The sequence below is a fragment of the Symsagittifera roscoffensis genome, chromosome 2 (assembly GCF_963678635.1).
Source record: "Symsagittifera roscoffensis chromosome 2, txSymRosc1.1, whole genome shotgun sequence".
NCBI classification, from domain to species: Eukaryota; Metazoa; Xenacoelomorpha; order Acoela; family Convolutidae; genus Symsagittifera; species Symsagittifera roscoffensis.
In genome coordinates, this window is record NC_087063.1 from 78,054,448 (window position 1) to 78,076,609 (window position 22,162).

At 34.0% G+C, this 22,162-nt stretch overlaps 1 protein-coding gene across 1 annotated transcript; it reads left to right on the plus strand.

The window, feature by feature from the left end:
- Positions 1 to 12,012, plus strand: LOC134840256 (galactosylceramide sulfotransferase-like). The gene is made up of 5 exons (XM_063856002.1): positions 1 to 133; positions 4,077 to 4,171; positions 6,183 to 6,249; positions 6,678 to 6,911; positions 11,358 to 12,012. The coding sequence occupies exons 1-5, from the start codon at positions 50 to 52 to the stop codon at positions 11,964 to 11,966; spliced, it is 1,089 nt and encodes a 362-aa protein (XP_063712072.1). The 5' UTR covers positions 1 to 49; the 3' UTR covers positions 11,967 to 12,012.
- Positions 12,013 to 22,162: the final 10,150 nt, after the last annotated feature.

Consider the following 22,162-nt stretch of genomic DNA (forward strand, 5'->3'; position numbering starts at 1 on the left):
TGACTGTGTCTGTGTGCTATTTTGGCTCAAGGGAAAAAAAACCAAGAAGATGCTTCAAGGCCAACTTATAATCTCGGCGGACACAAAGAATGCGAAAAAAAAGACGAACATTGCCTACGTCAAAGTGCACAAGGTACAACTTTTCCCATTTTTTTTAAAATTTTTTTCAACCGACCAACCCAGAAATTGTTCTTAAGTTCACGCAGACGCCAATACTTACTAGTTTTTTCAAGCGCCTGTTTTTTGGGATTTCCGGAAAGCCAATTTGGTTCATCGAAAGTAGAAATAAAAATAATACTTTTTAGCAGGCTTTGATTAGCTCCAGTTGGCAAGCCCTACATAGTTCAACAAAAATTATGCAAAAGAAGTTTATTTTTTTTAAATCTTGAGCTATGTGAACGGATATACAATAACCTCTCTTATGTAATAAAGAAGGCAACTTTTAAAATAAACATTCCCTGAGCTCCACGGGCGAATCTTTTCTGCGCCACATGCAATTTTTTGAAAAAAAAAACAGGCCAAACACAGACCCGGAGTGAGGTTCCAAAGATAATAATCGATTATAAGAAATTTTGATTATCATCCATTTAAACTTCATTATAATGGATTATAATGGATTATAATCTCTACTAATTTTGGCCATTTTTTCAGCTAAATTTGCAGTTTTTTCTGCATCACTGATAGCCTACTCTAATCTTACTCACATTTAGAGAAATTTCGCAGAAAAATTTTTGTGCATCCCCTGACACCCCACCCTACCTAAAACACCCCACCTAAAACACCCCACCTAAAACACCCCACCTAAAACACCCCACCTAAAACACCCCTCGCTCTCTCTCAAATTTAGTATATATGGCGCCAAAGGCGCTTTTAGAAAAATTTTAGTGTCATTTGGCCAAAAGTGGATATCGCAAATTAGTACCAAGCGGTATTTTGGGTCGGCAGGGGGTCGAATCTCTGAGGAAACCCCCTCGAAAATCCGCTACTGTATATACATCACTTTTCATTAAAAAAAATCACACGAATGCATGAAATCTATTAATTCCTAAGGTATACATTAGTTTTAGAAAATGTTTGATCAAAGATAGTTTAGAAATGTATTTTGTAAAAAAAGATTGTGCAAATGTTTCTTACCGCTAAAATTTTTTAATAAGACTGAATACAGAAGAAAAAAGCAAGTTCAGCTGTTTACTCGAAATTCACATAAAATAAACAATTGATAAAATTTCTACGAGGTTAAATGAATGCAAATTTTGCAAGGTTCTTGCACGATTTGCGTTCTGAAATAAAACCAACACAAGAATTTAAGACTGTTGATTCATTCAGATCAACCTTAAATCAACGTTTAACATCTACATAAATTTTAACCCTACATAAAAACTGTTTTCTTTGAAGATGGTTACTGATGAATTATTTTGCAAATATATTGCAGAAAAACCAATTTCACTAAGAGCTTTAAAAAACCTGTCTAAGGAAAGTCCATCTGTATTAATTCCCAACACTTCACATTCTGTAAAAGTTCGTTTTTGCGACTCAAAAACTTTTTTTTTGCGTCTAGAGTTTTCACGTGGTACCACTATTACAGCCTAAATTTGTCACGCTGAGGCAGATTTGAACTTAGGGTCACGTGAAAGCTCCTTCTCACAATATTATTGACAATGCATGTGGTCGACACTTGATCTGACGTTCACAAAGTGAACGCCTTATCATTAAGCAGAGTGCTTCTTTACAATTCTTGCAAGATTATTGCAAGACTTGCATTCCTATAAATTAAGAAGGAAAAGATTTTAAAAAACTGCTCTCCAAACTAATGCAGAATAAAAATTAGACGGACATGAGTTCATGACATCACTTCACAGTATTTCAAGCACCGTAAGAGTTTTTAAAAAATTATTGCAGCATCTAAACTATTACTATTTTAGTCTTAAAGTGAAACTAACACACCTATGCACCCAAAGCTTTTGCCACAAATCCGAAGACAAAATTAGTCAATTTTTTAAATTAAAATTAAAAAAATGTTTGTAATTGGAAAATTCCGTGGTACTTGCACAGCAATTGGCAATTTTTCTTGGGTTATGCTCTCTGGTTTGGAAAAGTGATTTACTATTTGGATAATATTTGTTACGAATTATTTGAGAAACTAAACTTATTTCCTTTGAGTTAGATCATCAAGGAGATCGTGCTCCTTCATTGAAGTAGCACGATCTGATGTTGAGATGGATGAAAAGGCTAATTGTATTTAAAACTAAAAAAAATCTTTGAAGCTTCTATCTCAAACAATTCAACCCCTAAATTAGCTACTGCTGAGCTCATAGTTACGCTTGCGATTAGCAAGCGCTATCAAACTGGAATATAGACTTTTTTCTATTTAACAACTTAGAATCACTCGCCGACTAAGCAGCTGACTTCTTTAACTTCTCTTCTTATCTTCTTTTAACATTTTTTAAGTTTTTTCCCCTTGGCCTGCAGTTGCATTCGTACCCTAAGATCTGGGCTGCGAGTCGTGACCGGACCTTGTTTTGTCAGTATCAAAGAAATTGAAAAAAAATTCCGAGAAAAAAGAATTGTTGGTTTTTCGTTTGTTCATTCAGGTTTTGTCGGCTAAATTGCCACAACGGATTTTGCTTATGCTGTAGACAATTTTCATTGTAGTTGCGAATGCAGGTGTTGCTCATTCTAATTTCAGGGGAAACGTCAAAATTTTTTTTTTAAATTTCCTATTTTTTTTCCGGTTCAGTTAGTGTCTGCTCAAAGATGGTCGGCTTAGCTGCCTCTTCACTAACTTTTTTGCTGCAAGCAACTTTCATTGTAGCTGCAAGTGCAAGTTCTGTTCATTCTAGTTTCAAGGTGGACTTGAAAGATTTTGAAAAAATCTAAAATTCACTTTTTTAGGTTCAAGTGGTTTCAGCTCAAAGATCGTTGGCTTATTTGCCACATCACTAAATTTTTCTTGCGCTTTAAACAACTTTCATTGTAGCTGCAAGTGCAATAGTTGTCCCTTGTTGTTTAAAGTGGGACTTTAAATTTTTTTTTAAATATATTTTTATATGGGTATTTCTTATATGGGTCTTGGTGCTTTGTTTTTCAGGAAAAAGTCTTCAACTGCTCTTATAACTACAGATGCTCATTGATACATATTTTTGCATTTATGAATGCACTTAGGTATATATGCACTTTTTGAGTTCAATTGACATTTTTCTGCTGTAAGATACTTAAATAGCACTTTCCAAATACGAACGTGGTGATGACGCGAAATAACTTGAACAATTTCTAGTTTCGAAAGTGGAAATTATTTTTTATATTTCGAGCGGAATGAAAACTTTACTTATTGATCCAGTTTTCCCAAATTGGGTTAATATTATCAATAAAGCTTCAAGAAAAGAAATTCAAAGAGCTTAAAGAGTATCTATTTTTTTCTTTAAAATTCAAAACTGGAGATTTTGTCAACAATGTCAGTGTTTTTTAAGTTTACTTGCGTTCATAACTCTTTTCCAAGCTTCGATTGGCTATGCTTTGAAATTCAAGCGTCTGGCATGCTTGCCTGAAATGAACTTCAATCGAGACATATGAAAAATTATGACCTAATTTTTTTTCAATAGTTTTAATTTTTTCGGCTTTTTATGTTTTTTATGTTAGTGTTGTATCACAAAGGGTGCGAAGCTCTGCTTCGCCCCTGTTTTAAAAGATTTTTTCTCTGGTAATTTTTTTTGTAATTTTTTGGTACTGATTTTTGAACTGCTTTAATGGCACTTATTTTTGACAGACCGAACATTCCTGAGTTTATCTGAAATATTTTTGGCTTTGAAAATCCTGATGTTTGGTTTATTTTAGGCCCTATTTATTCAAAATTATTAATGTAGAGCTGAACATTTTGGTAAATTTTAGTCAATTCTGTGTTCAAGTAGATCCCGAGACATCAATTTGCAGCACCAAAAACTGATCGTTCAAAATACTGGAAAACTTTCAAAAAACCGCCTTTTTCTAGAGGGGAAAAATTACATTCAGGCGTGATATGATCTATGTCAGAATTTTTATGAACGGAAAAATTAAGATAATAAAGTAATTCATTATTTCAGTGCGGCTCAACTACAATGACGAGTACTTTTCTACGATTTGCCGAAATTAATCGAATGGAATTGCCATTTTGTAAGAGTGGCTGGCCGTATATAAGGTAAGGGTGAAACTTTTTAACATAAAACCTTATTTATAGGAAGGTTTAAACTGAGCTATTAAAAATGATTTATAGTTACTAAGGTATTTTGAGATGAAATAAAAAAGTATCATAACAAATAAATCTTTTTTGAAAAAACTTATCATAAGAAGATGCTACAAAAATAAATAAATCAGTGAAACTATTTTTAATTTATATGATAACAAATCTCTCGTGTTTTTCTGGAGATGAAATGCTTGTTATTTTAATCTTAATCGGCTGAACTATAAAATTATGATTTTTGTCAGTGACAAATACCCATTGTCTGCTAGCAATGGTTCAAAGTTTTTCAAATTTAGTCTATCAGTTGTAGGAAAGAAAGAACAAAAAGGGGGTAAAATGGAAGCCAGTGACTTCTATGTTACTTTGGAGCTCATTTTCCTTAGATCTGTTATTTTCCGCCCAATTTTTTTACTTTCATTTTTAACCCCCCCTGATATTAAAATTTTCTGAAATTTTCTGTAGCATTGAAAATGAGATACTCGTTTTGTTAACTTCAATTTAGTGATGCAATTTTTTTTCTTAAACGGGGAATCATTTTTTGACATTGCGTGCGCATTTATTGAGAAAACGCTAACGCGGAAACGCAATTTATAATGTCTTTTCCTCAGTTTTAATAAAGATATATTTTTGAAAACTGCCAAGAAAAAAAAGCAAAAAAACTTCCTCCTTTTTTGCTCTCTTCTCTGCTAGCAGAAACACAATGAAACTTTTTTCAAGATTCCCACATTTGAATTTCAATTTTGTCAATATAGATTAATCTTCGCCGAAATTACTAAAACCCTGCGCTGTACACAAGTCTGCTCGTTTCAGGGCAAAGGCCTGAAAGTTGCGACTGCTCTTTAACTAATCCCAAGTAGTTTTTGATAAATGAAATAGCTTGCTTCATTTCAATTTCGAAAGATTCTGTTGTGCGGTATAGTTCGTCAGGCATAAGTAATTCGTATTACACTTTCAGCATCAAAGTCCAACTACTTTAATGGTATGCGCGACCGGTTCATCCAATGAAGTACCAGGAATTGCTCACCCAAGTGAGCAAATGTTCTTTAGAAAATTGGCTCAAATATAAAAATCATTCCAAGCACATACATTTCTCACTTTCTTCGGAAGTTGGAACAAAAAAAAACTAGTACGAAAACATTTGTTTATCCGGCTTTACAGCGAAATATCAGGGCATCAAAACACAAACAAAACCCTGAAACAAAAGTTTCATATTGATAAAAACAACTGGGTTGAGCTGATCATCAACATTATCAATGGGTATCGACTTATTTCTACATTTTCTTATTGCATTTTATGGAGTTACTTTTTGTCGTGTTCTCGCTAGTTTTTGCAAGCAACGAATGCAAGCAATCAAAATTGATTCTTACCAAGCAAGAAATAAGGAATCAGATTTTATTTAGGTCAAACTTGATAAATCAAGTAAGTTTGCCTATATATTCCCACTAGGATTCAATTAGGGGTTTTAACTTCGGTGAAATGCTTCGTTATCACAAGGAAGTTTCAGCAAAAAAAAACAGTTGGTTCAATTTAAAGTTTGGATGAAAATCTTGATTGCATTTAGTTTTAGTTGGTATTCGAAATTAGTCCTCATTTGTGAATAACTCTATAGCTAATATTGTTCTCATTTTTTCCTAAAAATGAGTTAATAAGCGCAATTCTCAAAATATTGATTGATTCAGCTAATTTTCTGAAAACTTCTGGTGTGGTGCTTGATTTTTGCCATAGAGGGGAGACAAGAATTTAAGGAATGAGTTTAAATTGGTCAAAAGAGCCCATTTTTTTTAAATTTGGGTTAAAATTAGGCATCATTGTTTTCACTTTTGATATGTTAATTACTGCAACAATCGCACAAAAACTGATAACCTCCTTTCATGCCGTTCCAAGTTGGAGTAAAGTTGCCACGATATTTAACCGGGCATTGATATCCTAAATGTCCTTGCTAGCTTTTTTTATCCGTCATCTTTTTCAGCTATCCGACAACGAGACAAGAGATATACACGCCTGAGTTCAGATCAAATGACCGGTCAAAGTATAATGTAAGTTTATTTTTTTTATTACTGAAACCTGCCGAGAAAGTTTGTTTATTATCAAATTGAAAACTCTTCGATCAAAAAAAAACCAATTTGTTTCTTTAGTTAGCTTAAATCTTTGTAGTAGTTAGAACATAATTGAAAGATGCCCGAGGGAAAAAGAGCCCGGCCTGAGGGCACGAAGTACCCGAGTGCAGATCTTTTGCCCGAGGCCATCTTCAACTATGTTCTAACTGTTGAAGAGTATGTTTCTGCTCTTTCTGAGGGAGAGATGCCAGAAAATTGTGAAAGAGCCCGGAAATTTGTGAAAGAGCCCGGAAAAGTGCGCGAAACTATGCAAATGATTTCTTTTTTCATTCATGTGTTGTCGGGAAAGCACATGTGTGAAAGAGCAAAAACATACTCTTCTTCTGAAATAAACGTGCTTGTTGCAGATTCTGGCTGTGCATACCATGTACAATTACACTCTATGGAATCGAGTAATGAAACATCCGTTCACATTGGTTGGCGCCGCAAGAGAACCCTTCAATCAGTTTGAGTCCTTCTTCACTTTCTATAAATTCCACGACTTCATTTCGAGGAAATACAAGATGCCACAATCAGAAACGCTCGACTTCTTTTTGAATGAGTTCAATGGAAGGCTGAAAGACGAAAAATGGGAATTCCACGTAAGTTCAAGAAAAGTTCAATCGGAAATTTTGAAGACTCGCCGGTTTCATCGAATTCGACAAACATTTTTCAGGGTTTCACTTTTCAACTTACTCACTTATAATTTTTTGGAGAAATCACTTCAATTTTTTGGGGTTCAAAAAGGGTTCAAAATGCGGGTTCCCTAAAAAATTTGTCTATGGCAGAAAAAGTTTTACAAATTTGGTTCACACCTCGGTTTTCTCGCTGTGGTGGATTTTTTTTGGTTCATCCCAATTTCGAAGAAAGTGGTGCACTCTTTTTGCAAGCACTTTTTGCAAGCACGATCTCAAAGTTTATTACTATCATCTGCTTGAATGCCTTGAGATCAAAATTAGACAAGACTGCTCGTATCAGGGCGAAGCCTTGAATGTTCCGACTGCCTTTTAAGGTTTATGGGACTGTAAGAACAATAATAAAATGAGTTATGTATGAAGTAATATACTCATAGAGTATTTTCAGATAAAGTACACCGTCTACTCGTCACGCTATCTTATTTTCGGCCGAATAGATTTGTGCAACTTCTTAGTCTAATACCGATCTTAATCTTACTCTTATATATCCTAGTCTCAATAGATTTAGTGTACACCGGTTTATGCGAGTTAGTTCCAGAATGAGAACAACTGTATTCTAAGTGTAATTCAAATTGTCCTGGGGTTGAAACTACAAGTAGTTTCAACACACTTACAAATAAGTGGGTTGTTAGTTTGATGGAGTATGATTGGTTAGTATTCAATATTTTATAGAGATAAAATATCATAATAATAACCAATGATAAATACTAGTTTAGATCTGGTTCCACCCATCCGGGGTTTAGAGAGTTTTAGTTCTTCAGTGTTCTATTGTAGTGGAGGATGGATGATGGTGTTTTCTTTAGAGATTGCGAGCATATTCTTTTATCTGGTTTTGAAGAAGAGTTGTCATCACGATCGCTTCGGGAGATCGTATGATGATTTCTGAGCAGTTGTGATGAGTGTTGTTCTGGTTGATCGGAACATTGCTATTCTCAATCTCGTTCGGGAATGGCATGTAGTTCGACTTTGGAAGCAGTGCCTGGTGACTGGGATCTGTACGTATACTTGAACATCGAGATAGCCATTGTTCTGTTGCAATGGGTTTCCTTTGCTGCGATGCCAAGTCGTACTTTAATTCAGTTGAGTGTAATGACTGTAGGCAGCATGTCAGATATGTTTTGCCATTCCGTAGTTGGAGTGTGATTGGGTTGTCAGGTTCTTTGCTGCTCGTCTTTGGGCTGTTTTTTATCTATATACTGCATTGTATTATTAACATATACAAATCTTCGTTAATTTTGTTTTTAGTCATCATCTTGTATTAGTTTTTATTGCAAACGCGTTATTATTTAATTCAGTTATTTTTAAGAGCTACTCAGACTTGAGTAACTCCCGTCAAAAATAGAGGGTGTTGTCACAAAGTTCGAGTGTAGCACGGTGGGTGAGGCCGGCTATAGAGCATGCTCAGGACGTCCTCTTCTGGTGGGTTAGGCCAGGAGTGAGGGTATAAATTCATGCTCTCTTTTTTGGAGGGTCCCGTTTGTGTTCAACCTTTCATGCCTTTTTTATTACTGGTTTCTTCCTTTTTTGTCTTGATTGTGTCTTTTTCTCAAAAATCAAACTAATTGATTTGAGTTTGTCTTTCGACTTTTTGGTGTTTTGTTCTTTTGTGTTCAGACTTGAAAATAGTCTTCAAAAGAATAGTTTATCCAGTTCTAAGCTAATCTAAGCTCATCTAAGTTAATGAGGTTATAAAGTTTTTGATTATATCTAGTGTTATGAATGAGTTCTAGGATCGGGATTTCAACGGGCTGTAGGAATTCGTGTGAGACTATTAGTGGGCGGGATTCGTCTACGGTGAAGATTTTAGTTAAGGGACAGAATATATACATCTGGGTGATGGGATCATAATTGCGGAGGATGCCTTGTAGGTTAGTGTCTTTAATACAATAATTGAAGTTAGGAAAGAATGGTGAGGTATATTTGGAGTTAATGTATTGATATCTGTGGTAAATTTGTCGTGCTGGTGTATTTTGAGTGTAATGATGTTGAATGAACTTATAGTAGGTGTAAGTGTGTGTTTGTTTAGTTCATAACATGACGTCGTGTGAACAGTGCAAATCACGTTCTTTGGGTATGAGGATATGAAAGGTTAGTGAAAAGTGATTAAATGTTTTAAAATATGAATCATAAGCTTGATTATCACGAAGTGCTGTTGAAATGACGTGGTCGTATTTGTTATCTAAGGTGTTGAGGGTGAAAACATGGCGTTGTAATGAAAAAATTTTCTGTTAGTTGCTGGTTAGCATATTTTTTGTCATTCAGGAAGATGCCTTCGTTAGGTCTTATGATGTTATGATTGTAGTGCTCGATAGAATATTCATTAGTTTTTGGTGCGGTGAATTTGATGAGTGATTGCTTGTATGCCATATGTGTGAATTGTTTTGGAGTTAGTGCTGTTGTTAAAAGGTAGAGTTGAGTGCTGCCTTGTTCGTTGTCATGAGGGGTGTTATATAATGGTAGTGATAGTGGGTTAGTAAAAAAATAGTATGATGTCCATGAGAGTGTAGGGTATAATACGTTTTCATTTACATAATTTGGGGCTTCGTCATTGGGATCTGAATGAAAGTATGTGTACTGGTGGAAAAAGGGTGAACATAGTTGGAGAAATTCTTTTGTGTTAGTGTGAAGTGGATGATTAACTAATGTTGTGGCTGTTCCTGGGTTTGAGGGAAATGGAGTTGTGGGAAATATTCGTTTAAAGGTTCGATTGGCTCGGTTAGTACTGGAGGATTAAATGGATTTTCTCTAATTTGTTCAGATGTAGGGGTTGAACCTAAAAATCATATAGAGGTTTGTAAAAATCATCCCACCACACATTAAGAAATCGATTATAACGGATTATTATGATGATTTTTTGACAATTATCGTTGATTATAATTATCAAAATTAGGTCTTTAGAGGATTTATAATTGATTATAATCGTGATATTTTCCAAGAGATTATAATCTCTTATAACCTATTATAATTGATTATAGTTCTTACAAAAAACCCTTAAATCAATGATTAACGATTTTAATCGATTATTATCTCTTATTGTGCCAAAATTTTGTCAATTCAAAACTATATTCGAATTATATTTTAAGGGTTATTATTTTTGTGTCAATAAGAATATCTCTAAAAGAGAGATCTCTTGAACACTTTGGTTCAATTGAACACAAAGTCTTACCATGAAACAAAAGTTTCATAGAGATACTTTCATATGAGTGGAAAGGTTTCACGCGGTAGATGAAAAATAAATCTTCCAAAAAAATATTTTAGTGTTAAAAAAAGTTGAAAGTTGAAATATGCATCACAAAAACAACTCCAATGCGGAAGAAATGAAAAAAAGTTTTTAAAATTGAAGGAATTGGAAAATTTTAATAAAATTTTCTCATTTTTCATAGAAACCAACGTCTACAAAAAGCGGGAAATATAAGCAATATAGATGCAACTTCGAAGACAAAATGGACAAACAAAGGGGATTATAATCAATTATAATCGATAATAATGGATTTTTGTGCAAAACTAATGAACTAAAAAACTGAATTAAAAAAATGGATTATAATTGTATCGAAAAATACACGAATAAATTATTGATTATAATCGATTATAATGGATTATAATTATTTATAATTTGATTTTTAAAAAGAGGGATTATAATCAATTTTTAATGGTACTAAAATCGTAATATAATCGATTATTAACGCTTGCTACTGGATGCGGGAAGGAAAAAATTATTTTGTTTCAAGTTTCAAGTTTCAATTAACCCCATATCTATGGGGTATCGCATTAATTATGTCCTTTCCGCACGCCTTAATTACTTTTTTTGAAAATGCCAAAATCATCAAAGTTACTTGAGAATCATTTGCATACTTTCCTGTGGATATACTACCATTTTACCTACTGTAGCTTCATGGACAATCAGCAGTTATGTTTTTTTTTACCGGTCTATATATTTCAAAAATAATCAATTACAAGCGACTGAGATAAGATTAAAATCGTATGTTGCCAAATCAATAAAGTAGTTAAATATAATTTGCCAAATTTATTTTAGTAGCTATGCGATGAGCTGTTTGTGTTGGCCAGGTTGACTTTAGATTGATTGTCATCGCTGATTTTTTGTTATTCCAAAATTAAATTTTGAGCAATAAATCAGCGATGATTCATCAATAATCCAATGCTGAAAAGTAAAATTAAAATTGCTATCAGCGCTGAATCAGCGATGTTCAACGTTGTTTTGGATTAGCTATGGCGTTGATTGTTTGAAATTTAAATGCATTTGTTGAAAACTATGTATATGAAGTCAGAAATTGTTAAAACTCGATACCCGGCTTCATTTTGCTTATTTTACGTTACCTACAGTTTTCGTTTCAGGGTATGTCGACTCAAAGGATTCGTAACACAATGCTGCTCGATTACGGCATGCCCTTGCTGGATCATTCAAGGAACGAGTCAGGGGATGTTTTAAAGTACATAAACGAGCTGACTGCTAACGTCACTGTTTTTATAATCCAAGATTACTTTGATGAAAGCCTGGTGGTTTTGAAAAATATACTCTGCTGGAACTGGTCCGATATTGTATATGATGCCTTTATCCATCAGAGAACTCCAAGTCCATCGGGGAGTTTGAAAAGTACAAACATGAGCCTAATTGAAGAACGACGGCGACTTCACAAAATTTTCTCACCCTATGACTACATATTTTATGGGAAGTCTTTTTCCAAGTTACAATCACAAATTGAGTCCATAACAGACTTCGCTGAGCAGCTCCAAGAGTTTCGAGATATCAAATCGATAATTGCAGGTTGGTGCGAAAGCAGTGAGAGATCTCCAAGCGATACGTTAAAGCTTCCTGTGAAATACCATGCTTCTCAGATTACGACGATTGATGATTTTGGTTGCAGCAGGTTAAAAATAAAAACGTGGCAAGCCTACTCCGATCAATTGCTAAAATCAACTACTGCCAAGGTAGATTGGATATGAAATAGGAATCGAACAAACTTTTATCTTTTTTATTGATGTAAAGTTCTTTAAAAGCTGTTTTTTTTGTTAGATCTGGTTTTATTTGTAAATAAGACTCTTCCTACCAGGCCCTGAATGTCCGAAGCCCTGAAAGTTCAGACTGATTCTTAAGACCCGCAGTGTACTTTTAACTTTGTTTTAAAAAATGATTAAATTTAAAAAAATTGAGCAACGTTTTTTCTGAGTATTTTTTGAAAATCATCCCCCACACGCTATGTTTAGTACACAGTGTTATAATTCTGATAAAGCAAAGTTTTAAATTGACCAAATAGCGTGCCTCAATTTACTTTAGACCAATTTCTAAAGCGGATTAAACCTGCGGTCACGCGTTAATAGCAAGAAATCTATCGCGAGTTAATTGTCCAAAAACACAAGATAGCATTCAAAAACCTTCAAAAAACACTTTTACTGGAGTTAAACTAAAAATTCATGGCTTATTTTTCATGGCTTATTTTATGATACGCCTGCTCGCTAGCTGTACTTGATCGAAAATAGACTAAAACTCAAAAAAGCAAATCAGTTTATCTCAATACAGGGACAATTTTTGAAATCATTTCTAAATCGTACAAAAAAGGGCCCAAAAAGGCTTTAGTATGATATATCACTCTATCCATTACAAGGATTATTTGCCGTAGAAGTTTTTGGATGAACAACAAAATGAGCCTGCTCACTCACCTCACTCGCTGGAAATTACTTTTGGTTAGACAAAAACCAAAAACTTCAAATTAATTTTTCTCAAAGTTTGAATCACGACTGAAAAACATCACTCAGCCCTTTCCAATGATTTTGTGGTACCTGATTTTGCATGAATAAAAATAAAAAGCACAACCGAGTGCAAAATTTCTTCTATTTTTAATGGTCAGAACCAGGGGCGGATCTAGGATTTTCTCGAGGGGGGGGGGGGGCGGATTTTCAAAAAATTTTGACGACCTTTTTTTTTTTTTTAGGTCGACCAAATTGATTTTTATTTTTCGCGCTCTCCTAAAGCACTGTTTTGCCCTTATTTTGGCAAAATTTTCTGCGCCGCAGGCAAATTTTTGAAAAAACAGTCAAAAAAAGCAGTTTTTGGGCACTTTTTGAAAAATTTTGACAAAAAAAATGCGTTTTTTTGGCGCGCGCTCCCCCTCAAAAATAGCATTTATTGGCGCCGAAGGCGCCTTTAGAAAAATTTTAGGGTCGGTCAGCCAAAAATGGATTTCTGAAAAAGTATGGGTCGGCAAGGGGTCAAATCCCTGAGGGGAGGGCGTCCGCCCCCCCCCCCCCCCCCCGCCCCCCCCTTAATCCGCCCCTGGTCAGAACATAAATTCTTTCTGCTGTCGAATAAACTTTGCTCAAAACAACGAAAAATTGCTCCTATCATGAAAAAACTGCAGATCCCGTTTCTTGCAATATCTAATTGAAGCAGATGGGCTGACAGCATGGAAAAATTTGTGCTTCTGGGCCGGTTAGAGGATTACAAAATCAGTGAACATAGTAAATGCAATTTTGAAAAAAACTAAACACATTTTTGTGATTAATTTGAAGCCGAACGATTGTTCAACAACAAGAAAATAAATTGAGAGCTGTTAACGCTCTGCCTGCTAGCTTTTAAGTAACATGACTAAGAATCAATCATAAACGTCAAAATTGAAAAAAAAATCGATTATGGTCAATTAAAAATGGATTCTAATGTCCATTCGAAAAATCCACTTTTTTCATTTCTGTTAACTTTTGAAAGACGATAAAACTCACGCAATTCAATGCAAATAAATTTTTTCTACCATGTAAACTAGTTTACTACTATTTTTGTTCAATTTAATTTTTTCTGCTCAACTGATAATTTTGTTAGATTATTATGTTACTCAATTACTCAGTTTTTTTTCAACATCTGACTTATATTATTTAAAACTTTGGGGGTGTAAATTAGAGGTGGACAAATCCCCCTTCCGTTGCTTCCCCTTAGCGTTTGGCCCTTTGCCACCTTACATCCCCCACGCCTTAATGTTTGCCCGTTTGCCCCCTTTGTTTCTTACCCCCGCCATCCGCCCACCTGATCCAACCCCATACACTTGAACCAACCCATCCCCCCATCACCTGAACCAACCCAACACCCCTCCCCCACCTGACTTAACCCTACCCCCCCCCCCCCCCCCCCAACTGAAGCAACCCCCCGTTTGCTATCTTTCTTTCATACCCCGCCATCCCCCACCTGAGCCAACCCCTGCTCTTTTTCCTTTTCCCCCACCTGCAAAATTTCTAAGTCAAACTTAGTTCTTATTTTTCAGTTGTTTTGAAAATTGACATACGTACTAACTAGGTTATGAAAAATTTTTGGTCTTCATAATTAACCTTGTAAAAGCACTCGTTACACCATATAATTCACGTTCGTGTGAAGTGAAGAAGCAAAAGAGCCCCAACCCCCACCCCTGAACCAACCCAACACCCCTCCCCCACCTGTCTTAACCCTACCCTACCCCCCCCCCCCCCAACTGAACCAACCCCCGTTTGCTCCCTTTCTTTCTTACCCCCTCCATCCCCCATTTGATTCAACCCCGGCTCTTTTTCCTTTTCCCCCACTTGCAAAAATTCTAAGTAAAACTTTTGTTCACATTTTTCAGTTGTTTTGAAAATTGACATGCGGACTAACTAGGTTATGACAAACTTTTGGTCTTCATGATTAACCTTGTAAAAGCATTTGTTACACCATACAATTCACGTTCGTTTGAAGTGGGGAAGCAAAAGAGCCCCAACTCCCACGCCTGAACCAACCCAACACCCCTCCCCCACCTGTCTTAACCCTACCCCCCCCCCCCAATTGAACCAACCCCCGTTTGCTCCCTTTCTTTCTTTTTTTCTGAAATTTGAATTTTTTTTTATGAAAATCATCCCCCCACACGCCATATAAAGTACAAAACAATAGATTTCGCTCCTTTTAACAAATCAATTATGGCAAATAAGCTACTTTTAACCAATTTGGAACGATTTCTAAGACGGATTAAATCTCCGCTGACGCGTTAATAGCGCGAATTATATCGCGCGTTATTTGTCCCAAATTGGTCAAAATGGCAATCTTTAAACCCTCATAATCTTACAAAAAATGATCACAGGTAAAATATCTTTTCAAATTGAGGCTCAGGACACAATAGTTTTCGAATGATATAAAAAAAATCCGTCAAAAGTGGCTAGTTTAAAAGTCGAAATTTGTCTAAAAAAACCCACCCCGAGCACAAATATTCCGTTATTTTCGTATCGAGGTCGGAACAAAAACAAATATTGATTATGGTCAATTAAAAATGGATTTATTGTTACAATTTTTCGAATCTACAAAATAATCCATTTTTTTTCACTTCTGTTAACTTTCGAAAATCAGTCAATAAAAAAGTTTTCCTTTAGAAAACTGAAAAGTCAGGCACATAATAATTGATAGCAAATAATTTGTTGGAGAAAACCAATCGACAAATGTTTTTGAAGTTCCATGAATAAATTTAAATTAAGAAAAAGTGTGTTTTCATCGAACTGTTCAACGAATGAAACCTAGATATATTTCAAAAAGTTTCTGATACTAGAACTGATTCTTGAAAAAAATGGCAAGCAAGTCTGAGTCATTTCAGAGGATGAAACACTGAAAATTATCAAAACTTGACAAAAGCATTCAAAGGATTGAAAAATGTATTAAGTAATTTGTTTTTAATAGCAACAATTATTCGCAACAATTTAGTTGTCTACTGAAATATTCCAAAAAAATGAAATATCCAGCTGGTTGGCTGGAACGAAATAAAAATCTTATAAGAAATGTTCTTGGCCATTTCTGAAGCAAGAGTTGATGATTGGAAATAAGAGCTAAATATCGAATATTTCAAATAAATCACGCCTAACATTCAAAGTCTTAGAGATCGAACTGCATCGAACAAAATATATTGGGTGAAATTGCTGTCAAATTTGATTTATTTTTCTGCAAGTTTGTACAATTAATGAACAATAACAGTCCACTTAGCGCCTTTCGCTTGAAACTAATGTTTTTCTGGCAAATTATTGAAGCAATGAAACTTTGAATTTTTGCTCTAGTCTTTCCTTAGATGAAATGGCTCGAGAGACCGATCTTATGAAATTTCGAAGTTGTTTTCATAGCGTAATCCAAATGCTGTACTTTAAACTTCTTCAAACAAGCTATTTTTGAACAGGATATCAAACCAGCAAAAATGAGCAAAGATTTCAGTGAGTAGTATATGTTGGGGCAGTTCAGCCGGGGGGGGGGGGGGGGGGGTGCTGATAGAGTAGCCATTAACATAGGCTATAGAGTATCCGGTCAGCAGCCTATGTACTAAAATAGGCTATAGATTTTCCCACGTATTAGGATAGGGAATAGGTTTCCCAATGTATTAAGATACGAAGTTTCAGATGGTAAGATGGTAAGTTTCAGAAAATTTTTTAGCCTATCTTACAGTGAAATTAGTCTGAAGACCCACATGTATTAAGATAGGTAATAGAGCATCCGGTCTTCAAGCTATGTATTAAGATTGGGTATAGAGTCTACAATGTATTAAGATAGGGAATACCGATGGTAAGGTTTCAGTTTGATGGTAAGAGAAAGAAAAACGAAAGTTTTTAGGTTTTTGTTTATTTTTTTCGCATAATTTTTGGCGCGCGTTATCTAATTGGGAACAATTAATTGTTAATTAACGTGTAGAATTAAGGTTTTGTATATAGTTTTTTTTGGTGCATGCTATTTTTGAACAGCATGCACCAAAAAAGGTGTGATGGTAAGAGAAAGAAAAACGAAAGTTTTTAGGTTTTTGTTTATTTTTTTCGCATAAGTTTTGGCGCGCGTTATCTAATTGGGAACAATTAATTGTTAATTACGTGTAGAATTAAGGTTTTGTATATAGTTTTTTTGGTGCATGGTAAGTCAATGGTAAGAGTTTTTGTGCAAAAACTTGGAATTTTTATCAAATTAAATTTTTTTCGAAAAAATTCAAAACACGATAAAATTAGCTATTATTTGACCAAATTTATTAGAAAATCCTACTTTCTATCTACATGAAACAATAATCTTACTTTCTATCTAATTGAAACAATGCTGAAATCTGCAGAAATTTTGAAAAAATTCAAATTTTTTGAGAAAAAATTGCAAAAATTTCAAGTGTTTGGAACAAACTGCAAACTTTTGGAAAAAATAGCAGAAATCTCATAATTTTGGTTAATGTATTGTTGTTTTTGATCAAATTTTAAACATACTTTAACGTATTGATTTTGAAAATAAGCTAAGACTCTCTTTTAATTGGCATTATGTTGAGACAAGGATACAAATTTTTGAATAAAAAAAAAGACTTTTTCCACAATTTTTGAAATACAATGAAGTTTACCTTAATTTGAGCTAAAAACTTGGTTATACAATGCTCTAAACACTGAAAAGAAGGTTCATAGTAGCAGAATCAATATTGAAACTTCCGGAAAACAGTGAAATTAGTCGTAATTTTTGAGAAGGTAAAATGAAAACCAATCAAATTTACATGAAATTTTCCATTTCGAACCTTTTATTTTGGTTTTTAACTGTTTGTTTTTTTTCCAGTTCAGGGATTATTTTCAGGAATCTCAATTCAAATGAACATTAAGGGCCATATTCTATGAAATTTCTAAATCAAACTCGATGATTCAACTCCTCCTCATTTTTTTCTCATTGAATTACCCAAATTTGTACAAAAATTACAACTTGTGAGAAATTTTTTATGTTAAAAATTAGAAATTTCAGATTATTGATAAAAAATGAACAGTTTATTGCTAAAATTGTTTATAATAGGATAAATTTTTCTCAAACATTTATTCGATATTGGCTCAAATTCAACAAAAACTTCTTCATAACTGATGATTATCTCTCTGTTGCTTCTGCAACATAACTTTCAAGATTTTCCGTAGAGTTTTTCCATGTTTTAAAGTTATTCTTGCTTTCTGTTTATTACATGTTTTCGCTATTGAACACACTTTACTAGAAAATTTAGTCAAAACAGGAGAATTTAGGAGGAAAATAGTATCAATTGAACGAACAATTTGCTGGCAGAGATGAAATTAGAACTGATACCGTATGATTATTACAATAAAAAATGTTAATATCTTCCTCACGGTTCCCCTGTTCAATTGCTATCACAAACTATTTAAGCAAAAATACACATTTTGGGATCAATAACTATCACTTTTCCTGCAAAATAGTTATTGACTCGCTTTTTTTCTTAATTCATGACGGAAATTTTCTCAAAAATATCCAAATGAGAAAGAATTGGTGCTAGTTATAGCATTCAAAAATATATGTAGAAAATGAGAATATAAAGATGTATTTTTATGATCTAAGAACAAATTAGGAGCAGCTCTATTAGTTATAATATGAAAATCTCCGGAAATACGCAAGAGAACCTAGTTCCCAACATCTACAATATAAAAACTTCTGAAAGAGCGAGTCTCAAAAAGTTGATTTAGCAAAGCAAATCAAGGTGCAAACTGGAATAATTGTGTAACTTTCCGAAATTTTTTAAGAAAAAAACTTTATGTAGTAAAAATGTAGTAATGTATTGTATATAGTGTTGTACATTCTATGTAGTATTGTGTATGCATGTAGCAAGGAAAAGTAGATCTTGAAAGCAAGTTTTCGATTTATGCTTTATGTATCTTCTTCCAAAAGATGTCGAGTTGGGTTTGCTTCTCAAAAATTATCCTCAAAACATTTGATCTTTCATATAAAGTACCTAATATATCAAATGATAACAATTTTTTCTAATGAATTACGCATAATTTAAGACTTTGAGAATTTTTGTGTCGGATTTTTTCTCAAGATATACTTTATAAGCTAAATTTTAGTAAAATTATCTCAAATCTCCTAAGGAATAAATTGATTTTCTATCTCATCTTAGCAATTTATCAGTTTCTGCTTCATCTACTATCTACCAAATGAATCCAATTTGAGCAAATTTTTACTTGAAAATTGAATTTCAGATGGAAAAATGTATCGTTTCAACGAATGTTCAATAATCCGAAGCTGAATTAATACCATAAATACTTTACTGAAAAGCTTTAAAGGATTTTCTCAACCTCATAACTGTATAATGCTGTTTTAGATCTGAATTTCTATCTTAGACTAAATTTTTAGTTGGAATGATGAATATCATTATCTTGAAACTTTCAAAGTTTAGCAAATATACATTTTTTCCAGGTCATTTATCAATTTCTAAACATTGCACAATTTCGAAACATACCTCGAGCACAGTCGAGCTTGGTCAAAACATACCGCGATCATGGTCGAAATATATCTTGCTTCGGTCGGGCACAATCGAAACAGACCGAGTTTTGTCGAGCATGGTCGAAAGATACTAAAACAGTCGAGCATGGTCAGAAAACATAGAAGGGGCACCTCGACGTGGATTTGTTTCATAAAAAGGCAAGACATTTTTACGAGGTGCCAGATGATCCGAACAAAGAAATTTGTAATTTTTAACTAGCCATGTTTGACTGAATTTTTAGCTATAGTCAAAAGTTATTGTTGTCCTGGGCTTAGACTTGAAGAAAATACTTCGCCTGTCATTATTTTAATAAAGGTATGGGGGTTTAAAGATTGCCATTTAGGCCAATTTGGGACAATTTACGCGAAATAAGTTTTGTGTTATTAACGCTTAAGTGGAGATTTAATTCGTGTTAGAAATAGTTCCAAGTGTCTGACAAAAGCTTACCTGCCATAAAAGATTTGTTACTAGGAGCAAAATCTATCACTTCGTACTTTATATGGCGTGTGGAGTAATAATTTTTATAAAATTTCGTTTTTTTATTTCATTTCATTACATTTACTTTCCTAATGATATTACTGCTCCATAGGCCTTAAAAGGCAGTCGTAACATTGAGGGCTTCGACCTGATACCAGCAGTCTTGTTTCATGATTTCATTTATTCCACAGTATAAGTTGATGGTCTGCTTGCCTCCAGACTGAGGGATGAATGTTCTGTCAATTATTGCAGTCGGTGTTCTAATGGGTTCGCAAACAAATGAAAAAAGTAGCCGGTCCGTCGCAAATTTTCTTTGTTCATTAGGTACGACGAGTTCTCCGTAAAAAACTGATGTGTACTCATTAAAAAAAGTCCTTTAACAACAAAAAATGACCAAAAAATTGACTTAAAAAACACTTTAACAGTAAATCCGATATTAACATCATCAATTATGTTGTAAATCGCGCTTAATCTCAAAGTTTTATTATCCTATTTTTAATCTACAATGAGATATCACATCTTTTATCGAGCCCTTCAACTGGTTTTAACGTTTCTCTAATAAATTTGCATATTTTTTTCCTAAATACGTACCAAAACAAATAAACTCGGGTACTAGGAGAATGCCCTGCTCATGACCAAAAAAATGATACTATTCGCACTTAAATACGTCATCTTTATCAAAAGTTTTCCTAAAAACTTGATATATACTCATTAAAAAAAAGACCTGTAACAACAAAAATTGACTTAAAAACCTGACTAAACTTATTTTAACCGTACTCATGGTGCTAACATCATGAACACTGGTGTATTCTACGCTTAACCTCGAAGTTTTATCATCCTAGCTGCATAATACATAGCGTTCAAGGCATGGTCCCATATAAGGATAGTCAACTAGCATGGAGGTCATCATGAAAAAAATTCAAAGACCGGTCAAAACAAGCAAAAACTGGTACTGGAAGACAGTATAGCCCACGACTAACTGACTGATAGCTTTTAATATCAAACCGGTCAAAATAGCAAAATTTTTAAAATATGCAGTACTTATAATTCCGTTTTTATGAAAAAACACTTTTGAGTCGAGTATGCACAAAAAGCACCTACCCTAAATGCTTAGTTGAAGAACCTGTACAAAGAAAAAACTATATATTTGTTGCTTGCAAGAACCATTTTTGATTGTAACAAATAAAATAGTTATACAGCTATTTGAGTTATACAGATTGCAAAAAGACCAAATACTGGTGGAATCAAGTTACATACTCTTAATATTTTCGGCTCTCGAAGTTATCATTAGTTTATTGTATTATTGTTCCAATACTTTTTGTTCCGACCTTCGTAACGAAAGTAACAAAATATTTGTGCTTGGGGGTGGTACATTCTTCTTCAGACAAACTTTGAGTTGTCAACTAGCCTTTTTTGACGGAATGTTTTTTATCTTTCGAAAGCTAAAGTTGTCCTGAGATTGAACTTGAAAAGATATTTCACGTATGATCATTTTTTGTAAAATTATGATGGTGTAAACATTGTTTTTTGGCAATTTTGGGACAGTAAACGCGCAATTTATGTCCAGTTTTTAAAAAAAGATAGCCGGTTGCTGTAGAAATAGCACAGAAGTAGAACAGAAAAAAATGTTAAAAATGGTGTTTTTAGGCACTTTTTGGAAAATTTAGACTAAAAATTGCATTATTTCGGCGCGCGCTCCCCTTTCAAAATTAGTATAGATTGGCGCCAAAAGCGCATTTGGAAAAATTTTACAGTCAGTCAGCCAAAATAGTACAAAAGGGGGTCCTTTGGGTCGGTAGGTGGTCGCATCCTGACTCCCCTAAATCCGCTATTGATCTTTAATTTCTTTCATTTTTCTATTTTTCTTTGTAAACTGTTTTTTCTTTTTTGAGAGGTTACGGTATGAATTGAACATCAAAACTTGAAGCTAGTCTTAAGATGAAAATTTTGTTGTAAAGAAACAATATAGCTTTTTGGGGGGCAGTCAACTAGCGGGTTGTATGTATATACAAGAAGCTAAAATTGCTTCTTTCTTCCTCGAACGATAAACCCTGTAGCGCGTAAAGCTGTTTTTTTTCTCACTAAAAGTTATGTCTTTTAAGATCTTACTTGAATCTGCAAATTTGATTTTCTTGCAAGATCCGTTAATGTGTTGTTAGAATTTTGCGAAATATATCTAAGAGATGCATCGTCTTTCAAAGAATTTTGCAAGATAACTCTCTTATGGTGCTGAAAACCATGTTTCCTTTTTTTCAGTTTTCGTCTTTGTTTGCTCCAAATTCGTTTGTGTAGTAAACGCATTCTGTTTTTTGGTAGTATAAATTTGTTGCTTGCGAGAACTTTTTTTTATTTATAACAAAAAAAGTTAGTTCGGGAAAATGGAGTCTCTTATAACATACGTACGCGGAACGTACCGAAGACAAAATGCGGATTTCA

What these genes read in the sequence shown, in the direction of transcription:
- LOC134840256 (XM_063856002.1), top strand. Translation starts at nt 50, where the DNA reads ATGCTTCAAGGCCAACTTATAATCTCGGCGGACACAAAGAATGCGAAA. An exon ending in AGTGGCTGGCCGTATATAAG is followed by an intron (nt 4,172 to 6,182) that starts GTAAGGGTGAAA and finishes CATCTTTTTCAG; the next exon opens with CTATCCGACAACGAGACAAG. An exon ending in ATGACCGGTCAAAGTATAAT is followed by an intron (nt 6,250 to 6,677) that starts GTAAGTTTATTT and finishes TGCTTGTTGCAG; the next exon opens with ATTCTGGCTGTGCATACCAT.